The 12250-nt window shown below is 27.9% G+C and overlaps 3 protein-coding genes across 5 annotated transcripts; 1 reads left to right on the top strand and 2 right to left on the bottom strand.

Moving 5' to 3' along the window:
• The first annotated feature begins 2566 nt into the window (after positions 1-2566).
• On the top strand, positions 2567-10159 carry LOC111678898. 3 transcript variants are annotated; one of them, XM_046945839.1, is made up of 7 exons: positions 2567-2625; positions 2691-2969; positions 3083-3395; positions 3462-3612; positions 9661-9777; positions 9883-10000; positions 10055-10159. In XM_046945839.1, the coding sequence occupies exons 1-6, from the start codon at positions 2602-2604 to the stop codon at positions 9998-10000; spliced, it is 1002 nt and encodes a 333-aa protein (XP_046801795.1). In that variant the 5' UTR covers positions 2567-2601; the 3' UTR covers positions 10055-10159. The 3 variants fall into 3 exon arrangements, with proteins under 3 accessions (XP_046801795.1, XP_046801796.1, XP_046801797.1); XM_046945840.1 differs by having other exon boundaries at positions 9883-10159; XM_046945841.1 differs by lacking the exons at positions 9661-9777; positions 9883-10000; positions 10055-10159 and adding an exon at positions 3730-3789.
• Positions 7455-9504, bottom strand: LOC124418704. The gene is made up of 2 exons (XM_046945838.1): positions 9347-9504; positions 7455-9291 (listed from the first exon to the last, which is right to left on the bottom strand). Exons 1-2 carry the CDS (start codon positions 9438-9440, stop codon positions 7619-7621), a joined length of 1767 nt encoding a protein of 588 aa, XP_046801794.1. The 5' UTR covers positions 9441-9504; the 3' UTR covers positions 7455-7618.
• Positions 9994-11808, bottom strand: LOC111678897. Its single transcript, XM_023440340.2, has one exon. The coding sequence runs from the start codon at positions 11282-11284 to the stop codon at positions 10199-10201; it is 1086 nt and encodes a 361-aa protein (XP_023296108.2). The 5' UTR covers positions 11285-11808; the 3' UTR covers positions 9994-10198.
• Positions 11809-12250: the final 442 nt, after the last annotated feature.

Here is a 12250-nt window from a genome sequence, read left to right as displayed (position 1 = left end):
TTTATTATTGCAATTTGTACCTCTACTGGTAGTACTTATGTGCAATGTGGGAAAAAATTAAGACCACAAAATTAAATTTCAAATTGAAAGTGAAATAAAAATTTTAGACCACTTTGATATTTTAAATAACCAGGTGCTGTGCTAATAAGTCGCAATTCTGAAATAAATGATTAAATAAGTATTTTCTGCTAATTTATGCAATAATAGCAATCAAAATATTTTTATTTGTATAAATCTAATTGATATTCTTAAGTAACATAGCTAAGGAATATGAAAACTAAATAATTCGAAAATAAATGAAGATCCGCAAAAATAATCTCTACCAAAATATTGGAAATTGTATTGCCTACAAAAGTTGTAATAATATCTAAAGTCGTACGACGAACAATAATCGCGATACATGCAAATATTTGATACTTATGGCCTTTGATTTCCACTATTCCACTAAATCTTTATTTAGATTTTCTGGATAAAGCTGAAAACTAGGTTTTATTTTATATTGTTAAATTCCTAATTTTAGCCAGTTGTTCTGCGAATGCGGATGATTTCCTTTACCCAGGTAAATAGCCCCGAAGTTATAGATGTAATGCTAATGGTAAATGGTATTATAATTGGACAAATATACAAATATATCCATAAAGTCTCTTAACAGCTTTCCAAAAAGTCATACGTGGAGTTTTTGAATTGCGCTAAACCGCGTTAAAAATTCAGTAATTTTTCAAAATACTTATTTAACAAAATACGTATTTTTTAATAAATACAGTTTATTGTGGAATATTTTTACTTATTGTTGACAAAAAATGGAGGGCTAATTGGGGAGTAGGGGTAAATATGGGCCTACCTTTGTAAATTTAGGTCGAGGAATTTATGTCTACTTCAAAGGTATTTATGTAGATTTTAATCGTTTTATTAGTAATTTTAAATGAAGCATGACATTCAAGTCATTTTCTGTCGGGGAGTTTGTCCCCCATCACTATAAAAATCAGTAATGGCATTTATCGTTCTATAAAACTAAGTTTTGTTGAATTTTGTTGACATAATAGAACATTTAACGTAATTATGAGCCTAAAGGACCGGACATAGCTCAATCGGCTCAAAACCACTATACTTTAAGATGGTGGTGTAGGGTATACAATAACTTAAAACGGACTTTTCAATATATTTTAGTGTTTATTTATGTACATTTTTGAACTGCAAGTCTTTTAAACAAACACGAATTACAAAAAATCGATACCTTTTTGCAACTTACGAAAGTTACCGTTAATAATACCAATTTGTAGTCAGTTGCGTTGGCTGTTAGTACCTTAAACATTAGTTAAGTTGTAGCTGTACATAATAGAGAGAGACATTACTATTTATTTCTAAAGATTGAAGAGTACATAAACACAAATGGCACGAATGACTATAATTTTGTCGACCAGTGTCAATATTACAAATATTAAATGTGGTACTACTTACAAAGGACCTTGTCATCATATTAAAGATACCTACACAATTAATTTTAATAAATCAGTGAAATATGAATAACTATTTAGAAGATAAAACTTGAACTTACCAATCTTTATATGAAAATTGACAAACTATATGCTACATACATACCAAGAAATAAACAAAGTGCTTCAAAAATAACATTTATCACATTTTTAGCTTCTGTGGAAGTAATTTTTATACATATTTTTTAATATGTATGTATGTATGTATGTATGTATGTATGTATGTATGTATGTATTTTATAGTATTGTTTAGCTTCTTTGGATTTTTTTGTTGTGTTATAGTATAACTGCCTTACTCATAAACATTTATCAAAGGTTTACAGAACAAATTTTGTATGAAAATTTGATTTATAAATCTTTTTATTTATAAAAATTTAATGAATAAGACCCTAAAACTCCTACGTGTTTGTTTTTGCATAAAAACAATTATATTTAAAACGCACAAATATAACTAGAACGTAAATTCAACACCATCTGAATGATGACTTTGGCTTTTATCCAATTTGGCACATGAAAGTGACATTCATTAAATTAATTTTTTAAGTTTTTTTTCTGTTAATTTTTGATGTGACAACATACTGACAATAACATTAGATATGGTCAGCCGCGGATGCAGTTCGAATTTTTGGGAGAGGGGAAAGTTAGTTTTTGTACTTATATTATTTTTTCTTTTTTCCTCATTGTTATATTTTATATGAAAAATTTTCGGTTTTGGGAGGAAATTTCCACCCGTGGATCCACTTCTGGCTATGGTATTATATAGGAATGCCAATCGGGATGAATTTTATTGAATTAATTTTCAAAACTTTTTTTAAAACTTAAATATACTAAAAATAAAATAGGAACAATTACTTGGCTGGCATGTTTAAAAAAATTAAAAGTTACTAGAGTTTTTGCAAGTTATGAAGGCGGTATTTAATTGTCATTAAAATGAGCTATTGAGTAAATACAAATAAATAGCAGGTTTTTGATGGAAAATTTATAAAAACTTAGTTATGGCCAAAAACGTGATTTTCAAATTGTTATTTTGGTAAAAAATTTATTTAATTTATATTTATTTGCAATATTTACAGATAAATTTATATCTTAAGAAAATAATACATCAGCAATGTTGGATTTACCCCTTATATTGGTAATTAATTTCTATAATTATAATTAATAAATATTTTTATAAACTATTAAATGTATTTTTATCAGTGTGTGTTGGGCTGCTTCATAAGAGCGCCTCTTGTATTTAGCCATGGTCGATTAATGGATCCACCTGCACGTAATGCAATGTGGCGATTTGGATATCCAAATCCTGTCAATTATAATGATAACGAATTATTCTGCGGAGGTTATGCAGTGCAATGGGAACAAAATCAAGGTAAATGTGGTGTTTGTGGTGATGCTTTTCACCTAAGAACTCCACGTCCACATGAAGCTGGAGGAGAATATGCAAAAGGAATTATATCAAGATATTATTCATCTGGTCAGGTATGTATATTTATTACATTTTAATTACATACATACAACATTGTAAAAAAGTCTCTTTAAAAGTATTACTGGGAAATTATATTTTATACTTAATTTTCTTAAAATCTTTTTAGGAAATCGATGTTGAAGTTGAGTTGACTGCAAATCATTATGGTCGTTTTGAGATGTACTTGTGTCCAAATAATAATCCTCGTAAAGAAGCCAATCAAGAGTGCTTTGATCGTTATCCCCTTTACATATCTGGAAGTAGAGAACATCGCTTTCTTATACCTCGTGATACTAAAAAGAAGGACATTTTCCGCTATCGCGTACGTCTGCCACCCTACGTCACTTGCACTCAATGTGTTTTGCAGTGGACTTACTATACCGCCAATATGTGGGGCACATGTGCTAATGGTACCGAAGCCGTCGGGTGTGGTAAAGCAGGTACAAATCCTTATTTAAAATTGTTTAAAGTATTTTTGTTTAAAAATGTCGATAAACTTTATTTAGAAACGTTCCGTAACTGTGCGGATATAGCGATCGTTTCAAATACAGGAGGAGGCTTACCTCCTCTATTTGTCAACAATAGAAATCCGTATTTATTGTACTATAGAGATTATAGAGCACCCGAAGATAAAAATGTTTTTCCATTAATTGTGAGGTAAGTTACGAAGGTGTTTTTCATGTGCATTAAGACCCATTCCTTGCTTTCGTTGGGTCTAATTTTGTAAATATTATTTAATAATAATCAAATTATTTGCTTTCTCGCTTTTTATAGAAATTCTTCAAGGCACTAATTAGTAACATACATATTTATAAAAACATACAAACTTATGTAGTTATTTTTAAAGTAAGATATACATATGTACATATATTCATACATACATATTTAAAAAAAAGCTTTGTTTTAATTTGGATAATAACAACATTAACATTAAACAAATAAAAATATAACAGGTGCTGAATCATACATGTATAAATCTACATACTTATAAATATTCCCAAACACATATTTAGAAATAAGTTACACACATACTTATATATGTACATACATACATATATACTAAAAATACTTATTTACATATTATATACAAAAGCACAATGTTAACAAATACAAATTAAATATTAAGTGCAATTGGAATTATGAAATATTTTTGCTTAATTATTTTTAAAAGGTTATATTTTATAAGTAATATTAATAAACAAGAATATTTACACATTAGACTGGTCCAAATAAATCGAAGTTGTAAATTTCGAACATACAGATGGAAAAACAGTGTCCACTCACCACTTTCTCCCAGCAAAAACACCAAGTGGTTTAAAAAAGTACCCTCCAACATTCCTAAATTCGTTACAGCTCAGATTTTATCGAGGTTTAAGTATTCTACACAAATTTTAAAATTTATAAGATTTTCATAATAAAATCTCTCAATATCAAGAAATGAACAGTATTTCTTACAACACTAACATTAAGATCTTCTCACGAGTTCTGTGTAAACCCAACACACTTACAAAAACGTCATTCTTTCTCAAAACTTTATAACTTTCGTGAAAATGTGAGAACTGACGTTCAAAACATCTGAATCAAAAACGGCAAATGGTAATTTTCAGTTATGACTGAAGACAAGCTTTTTTAATTTCTTCGAAAGGCATTATTATTGAAAATGAGTTTTATTTACTAACGGAAAAAATAAAACTTTAAATAATTTTTATTTTATGACGGAAAAATAAAACTTTTTAAAGTTTCATTTGAATTTTTATTTTTAGGTTGAAAAATAACTTTTTCACAAAATAACTGTTATAAATTAACTTTTTTGATATAACTTATAACTGTTAAATAACCAATATGATTATTTTTGAAAAATAATATAGTTATAGTTTTATATAATATAGTTATAGGTTTATTACGCACATTTTCTATACAAAATTCCTACAAAAAACCATCAATAACTTTATTAGACATTTATGAATATGAAGGTTAATCTATAGTTTTCCAAAATTTCCAATTTCGTAATGGTTTACATTTTAGAAATTAATAAGCTTTAGTCATAGCTGTAATATAATGATTAATAATCGTAATGATTAATTACACAGTGATACTCCAAAATTATTCCTTTTTGTTACAGTCCATAGAGTAGTAATATACTCTCAATTTTTCCCGATAACTATTTTAAATATTCATAACTATTTTAAAAAGTGTATAATTTTCTTCTTTTTTCATTAAGTTTAATAGAAAACAAGTTATGACACGGTCGAATTATTAAGTCGAAATAAACTAGATAAATGTATTGTTTTCAATATATCGTTCATTAATAGTGCCACAAAGAAGAAAATATTTTCAATTAGACTTAATGGACAAATAAGGAAATTATATTTTAATAAACAAATAAAAGTCAGCTGCCTTGATGGCATCACCTTTCTTTGAGCATCCTGGTTTTAGTTGATAAACAATAAAAGTTTTTTTGTTAAATATAATTATAAATTTTGAAATGCATATAGAAATTTTGACCCAGATAAAATCTAATCCGTACATCAAATTTTGGTGAAAACCAAAGAAATTTACATACACATAGAAGCATGTCATTGTAAGAATTATGCACTTCAGATTATTCCATCTTTTCCACACTTTTTTGCTGGGTATGTACAGTGTCTCTCATAAGTATTCGAATTTAGGTATATTATGAAAAAAACCAAATTTAATAACATATTTTGTATGCAAAGTTAATAAATAAATTTGTTAAATTCACTAGACAGTCTTTAGCTTTGATATTACGCTTTTTAAAACTTTAAAAATTCACATTTACTTAAATTAATTTAGATTTATTTAAAAAAGTCCATAAAATTACCTCACAAAAGTATACGAATTTTTTTCTGTATTTCATATTTGACTATATTATACGAAACACAAAACTTAGAATCGAATGTTTTTTTGCTAAAAATTGTTTTAAGGGGTAACTATCAACCGAATCGATATAATTTTGGATCATTTGGTCCACAATTGTACCATCTTTTTATGTAATATCATTAAAATGGCGGTTTTTGGCAATATTTGTATTTTTTCTCCTTTTTCCCAGAGATAAATCCAAAATTTGTTATTGGGATTTAAAATACCCCTTAAAAACAAATCCTTATAACAAAGATTATTATTTTTAGATATCTGAAGGAATCTATTAAATCCCAATATTAAATTTTGGTTTTATCTCTGGAAAAAGAGAAAAAATATGGCAAATATGGTCAAAAATCGTAATTTGTGATATTATATGAAAATATGGTACAAATACTCCAAAATTGTGGACCAAATGGTCCAAAAATATATCCATTCGGTTGATAGTTACCCCTTAAAACAATTTTTAGCAAAAAACATTCGATTCTAATTTATATGTTTTGTTTAATATAGTCAAATATGAAATACAGAAAAAATTCGTATACTTTTGTGAGGTAATTTTATGGACTTTTTTTAAATAAAGCTTAATTAATTTAAGTAAATGTGAATTTTTAAAGTTTCAAAAAGCGTGATATCAAAGCTAAGGACTATCTAGAGAATTTAACAAATGAATTTATTAATTTTGCATACAAAATATGTTATTAAATTTAGTTTCTTTTTATATTATACCTAAATTCGAATACTTATGAGAGACACTGTATGTATGGCGGTACAATTCCAAAATACACATTTTTTTTATAATTTATAATATAAAATGTTTCAGTTGTAGATGTAAATAAGCGATATGTATTGCAAGTATATGCTTTTTTTTAATGTTGGATTGGGTTTAGCTTAACTTATCATTTATAATCATTAATCGAATTGAAATAAATACGAATTATTACTTGGTATAAAAAGACATTTACTGTGTTTTACTCTATATATTCAAAATTGGTGTTGGTTTTATTCTACAATTTAAAGAATTTGCTAAAAAAAATATTCTTAAATATTTGACTTTTGCACTGCTTCATAAAAATATGTACATCATACAACTAGTACTATAAATAAAGGAATTTCGCTTAAAAATACAAAAAGTTTATTAAGGTTAATGTCTCTTGTAAAAATGTTTTTGTCATGTCTTTAAACCAATTCTTTACTTATCTAATATACATATCTGTTAAAGAATTACATTTAAGTTTAAGTCAACTTTACTGTAATTCAAATTGGAGTTACATATAGATGTATGTATGTCAGTCTTGAAGTTAGTACAACCGAATTAAATTATAAGCAAAACAATATTTTGTCAATACAATTTTGTCAATTACAATAACGGCAAAGAACAAACTAACAGTAAATAAATATAATTAATTGTGGCCTACCTTTTCATTTCCATTTTTCCATAATCTTGCATATTTATACATATATATTTATGTAAATTAGACAGACTCATTTCTGTAACCAATATCGTGTTTTTGTAACCATTCTCAAAATTAATCTTGCTTTGTTTTATGATGATTACCAAAAGTAACTTGAGTGAGCTGGACCGGAAGAAATATTATCGAATAATGAACAATTGATTGTTATACAATACTAATAATTTTATGTATTTATTAAACACCAGTTTACATTTATTTAAAAGGAAAAGATATTACTGAATTTAATATTTTACGAATTATGTCTGAAAAAATGAACTTCTGTAATTTCTTTTTAATAAATTTATGTAAAAGAAAATAGTCGAAACATGCTAACACCTGGCATCCGGATATGTTAAGGCCATTATGAATATTATGAATACCGACATTTGTACAATTCCCACTAAAACTGTCTTGAACAATGTATTTTTTGGATTAAAACAGGTACCAGTTGGCATTGGGGTTAAATAACGTCTTATGCGCCTGCGTTGCTTGCCCCTAATGGGTGGCTCAAAAGTACTTGTAGTTGTATTGGTATCACGTAATGTCTTGTAAAAAGAGTCCTTAACAATTAACGCTTTCGTAAAATGTTTATGTGATTCGTCGTTAATTTGATCCCAAAGTGCACTGTCACCACCCTCACAAAGGGAATGTTTCATTGCCATGTGCTGGTCTTTCTCGGTATATGAGAAGTTTTTAGACAAATCATAAGGAACGCTCCAAAGCTTTACAGACTTATTAAATAAATTGTTAAAAAATATTGGATCTTGTTCTAGTATGTTAAATGCAATTTTGGAATTCTTGGGCTTTAGATAACGCAGTAATTCGCTTGGGGTTTCCTTAAGTTCTTTAAAAGATGTTCTTTTCAGTAGAAGGCTTTTCGAATTACTTGATACATAGAACGGGCGATTAGATTCCTCTTTAAGCTCAACGATGGTTTTATTAGCCACATAGAATTCATTTATAATTCCCATATGAAGTCGAATACCAATTTGATGAACTACGACCTCCGCATTATATTCACCAGTTAAAACGTACAATTCGCATCTTAATTTAGACATTACATGTTGATTACTATCTTTCGTAAATGGCGGTGTAAAGATTGACCTATGTGTCCCTATATCTTCATGATTTTTTCTAAGAGATGTTGAACTTTTTAGAGTAGCTTCTAATTTTTCACCGAGAGCTCTAAGAATTTCAATTTCTTTATCTAAAGATGGAACATTTTTAAATATAATATCGACTTCGAATTTTTGGGATTCTGTACTGTTGCCCGAGAAACTCACAATTTTGTTTATGGATTTGGTTGTTTCGATTTGAAGATTTTGCTCTAAACCCGAAGATTCTAAACAGTCTAAAACATTTTTAATAGCAAATTCGTGTTTTAATGTCTTTTGTAACTGATTTTTTAGAATTTCTTTAAAGAGTTTGGGATTTTGGTCCACTTCTCTATATCTGCTATCGGACTTAACAACATCTTTAACGAGTTCAATATCATTCAAGGTCATAAATTTTTGCTGTTGTTGCAAAAATTCACGAACATTGTTCAATATTACTATACTGCTCGTAGAGTTGTACTCAGAGTTCAATAATGGAGCCAATTCATATTCTTCATTCGAAGCCTCCAAGGAATCTAATTTACTGTTTAATAAAGATTTCGATTCATCACGATTCAAACTGCGAGCAGTCATTATCTCTTTAATAGGATCGATATGTAAAAACGCTCGCTTTTCAGTTTCAGAGGCAACACTTGGCTTTAGACTGCTTTTTTTAGTCACATTCGATAGCTTGTTATTGGAACTAGTAGTTGGTAATAATGGATTTCGTGTCACTTGTATTGACTGATTGAACGGGAACTGCTTTAAAGTTTGAAAACGTTGTGAAGTTTTAAAAGTAATACTAGGACGTGATCTCGTTGCTCCTAAAATATTCTCCATACTGGGAGCTTTTTTGACTTTACTTAGACGATCCCACACTGTTTCTCTCTTGTTACCCAAATGTTTATCTGAAAGATATTTCAAAAATATCACGGATTTTTTAATTCATTTGTAAATAAAAACCTGTGGTCAAGCTTTTTATTTTTTTCCGTAGCTTAATATTTTCATTTTCCTTCTCGACTTTAATTGACTGGCGTGCTTTGGAATTGTTATGCATTGCTTTATAAACTTTTTTCGTTTAATTTACTTTTATCAATTTTATAAATTTTTAAATTTGTGCTTTTATAATACGCATTTTTTTAATTTGACATTTTATTTCAAATTATTATATACAATTTTAAAAAACATGTCGATTGTTAACTAAAGTGAGTTATAAATTGTTATGTAGTATAAGAAATGAATTTCTAATTTTCTTTTGGCTCATGCCTGATTTGCAGGGATCAAAAATGTATTGCTTCAAATGCTTTCCGGAACTTACCTGGTATGGATCAATGGTGTGAAACGAATTGTTTGCGTTATCCACCAAATTGTCCACAAACAGCATGTCATTGCCCGTAAGTATCATAATAATCAAATATTGATTATGGTCAGCAACAAATAAAATATTAATCGGTCTTGAATTTCTATATTATGTCGTTAATTTTTAAAATCTTTTACAGAAACGAGTGTGTTGCCATTGGAGATCTGGAGGGAAAAGAAGGGGCTGATACATATTGTATGGATGCCTGCCTTAATTATGGCTCTAATTGTCCAATTGACAAATGTCGCTGTTTTTAAGTATATAAGAAATTCTGTAACTTTTATTAAATTTAATTTTAACAACATTTACAGTAACTATAAATACTTTAAGCTGTGCTTGGAACTCTGTGCCCGCTAAAATTAAATAAATGAATTAAAGAAGAAAGTAAATCTTTTTTATATGCATACAAACGTGAATTTTATGATAAAGTAAATAAATTTAGTTTTTTTTTAATTTTAACTAACATTTTCAAAAAGTCTACGTAACTTCCCTACACTAAATTTTGAACTATAATTTATTTCTTCCCAACAGGGGTTATACATATCTTCGGCTGGAATATGAAGAGGCTTTAAATATTTACTTTTTTGTATTAAAATTGGCATTGACTCTGGTAGACTTGGGGTTTTAGGTGAACTTCCTTCTCTAATGTTTTCAGAACATTCCAATTGTTTGTTGTTTAGAGGTCTGGCTTTATAGTCGGTTAGGTCACAAACTTTATTTGATCTATATATTTGAAATTTGTCTCTTATAAGTATTGCTAGTTTTTGCCAATTTTTTACTGCTCTGGGTACAATGATTTGAAGACTGTCATCATTTGTTAATAGTGCTTCATGCATTTTATCGCAAATTTGTAAATCTATAAGGTGAACATTTTCACTTAATGTTAAAACCGAAGTCTTAGCATTACTGTTTCTATCTATCTGCAGACTAATGCAGTCGTTTGAATTAATATATTCGCCGTGTATCTTCGATGTTGTGTTAATTCCGTTGTTTTTTAATGTGTTGGAGACGAAATGAGATGTCTGTTTCTCAACATTGATTGTGAGTTCTTTATGAAATGTTCTGAACTCTTTACGTGCATTCTTAACTAAAAACTTTTGTCTGTTCCAATTAGATATTTCATTTCCGTACTTGTTGCGTTTTGATACAGAAGTTTCTGGCTGCGCATCTTCCAGTTTGTATCTTTTTCGGAGTAATTGATGCTTTTTTCTAATTGTTGTCCTCAAATTGCGTTGAGAAAAGTACTGACCCAAGTTTCTAGCCTTTTTAAAGTTTTGCATCCGTTCAGTTTCTTTAGTTTTAGGTCTATCGGATCTTTTAAAATGCAATCGATTACGTCTCTTTAAATCACATTTTTTTATCTGTTCAATTTCTTTAAATAACTTGTTCAAGCGTATTTGACGCATTTTCATCTCAATCTTAGACTCATTTAAAAAATTCACACGTTCATACTCTTTCTGAAGCATCTGTAATTGTCCATTTTGTTTGCTCTTCGTTAGCATGCGCTGAAAGTAAGATGTCGATTTTATTTGATGAGACATTGTTTATCGATCTAAATTGAAATTCCGCTAAGATAATAACGTTAATAATTTTTATTTCTAAACTTTCACAATTTTGATTTCTTACAATTCACAAAATTTTAAAATTTTTTTAATAGTTTTTTTTTTGGTATTTATGTTACAAATGTTAGGGATGCCAATTCTAAAAATTCCAGAATTTTTAGGAATAGAAAATGTTGAATCCCGGATTTCGTGAAAGTCAATCCCGAATGGGAAATTTTATCAGTTTTAGCCTGAAAATTTCAGATTAATAAAAAATGTGTAAAAGTAGCCTGAAAATAAAATGTTAATTGTCTATCAAAAAAAATTTAATTGCCTATCGAAATGTAAACGCACCTGAATCACAATAAGCGAGATATTAGTAGTTCAACAGGTACTTATTACTTCAACTACATTAAAAACATTAAAAATTAGTTATAGAAGTTTATTTTCAGGGAATAACTTTGAAAAATGTTAATTCCCAATAAAACAAAGAAGATATCGAAAACGGTATTACTTTTTTAGGGCGATTATGATATAATATTTTATAATTGAAAACGAAAACGTTTTAATATACTTTGTTTCCAATAAAAAATACAAACATTTGAAAAATATTTCAAACATAAAAATAATTTAAATAAAAAAAATTCTAAGAATGTATATATGCAATCTTTTCTTTTTCAGGCTTTTGTTATTTTACTTTAACGAAATATTTAGTTAACTATCTTTTAAAATGAGATTTTGATAAAAAAGAGCATACAGAATAAAAGCTGGAAAAGGAAATTTTTATTATTATTTTTGGAAATTATTATACCAAAAACTATATGATAATTTCATGGAAAAACAATATTATAAGGAAAGGTACAATATGTTATAATATCGTTTGGTTTATTGGGTTCAAATATTAATTTTCAAAATAAGCAACAAACAATCCCTATTGGCATCTCTATCACATATTTTTTAAGCAAA

The sequence above is a fragment of the Lucilia cuprina genome, chromosome 3 (assembly GCF_022045245.1).
Source record: "Lucilia cuprina isolate Lc7/37 chromosome 3, ASM2204524v1, whole genome shotgun sequence".
In the NCBI taxonomy this organism is placed as follows: domain Eukaryota; kingdom Metazoa; phylum Arthropoda; class Insecta; order Diptera; family Calliphoridae; genus Lucilia; species Lucilia cuprina.
This window is presented reverse-complemented; position numbering and strand designations above follow the sequence as displayed.

Excerpts from the sequence above, each read along its gene's own strand:
- LOC111678898 (XM_046945839.1), top strand. The coding sequence starts at position 2,602 with ATGTTGGATTTACCCCTTATATTG. Across the intron at positions 2,626-2,690 it reads TGGATTTACCCCTTATATTG|TGTGTGTTGGGCTGCTTCAT; the intron begins GTAATTAATTTC and ends TATTTTTATCAG. Across the intron at positions 2,970-3,082 it reads GATATTATTCATCTGGTCAG|GAAATCGATGTTGAAGTTGA; the intron begins GTATGTATATTT and ends AAATCTTTTTAG.
- LOC124418704 (XM_046945838.1), bottom strand. The coding sequence starts at position 9,440 with ATGCATAACAATTCCAAAGCACGCCAGTCAATTAAAGTCGAGAAGGAA. Across the intron at positions 9,292-9,346 it reads AATAAAAAGCTTGACCACAG|ATAAACATTTGGGTAACAAG; the intron begins GTTTTTATTTAC and ends AATATCTTTCAG.
- LOC111678897 (XM_023440340.2), bottom strand. The coding sequence starts at position 11,284 with ATGTCTCATCAAATAAAATCGACATCTTACTTTCAGCGCATGCTAACG.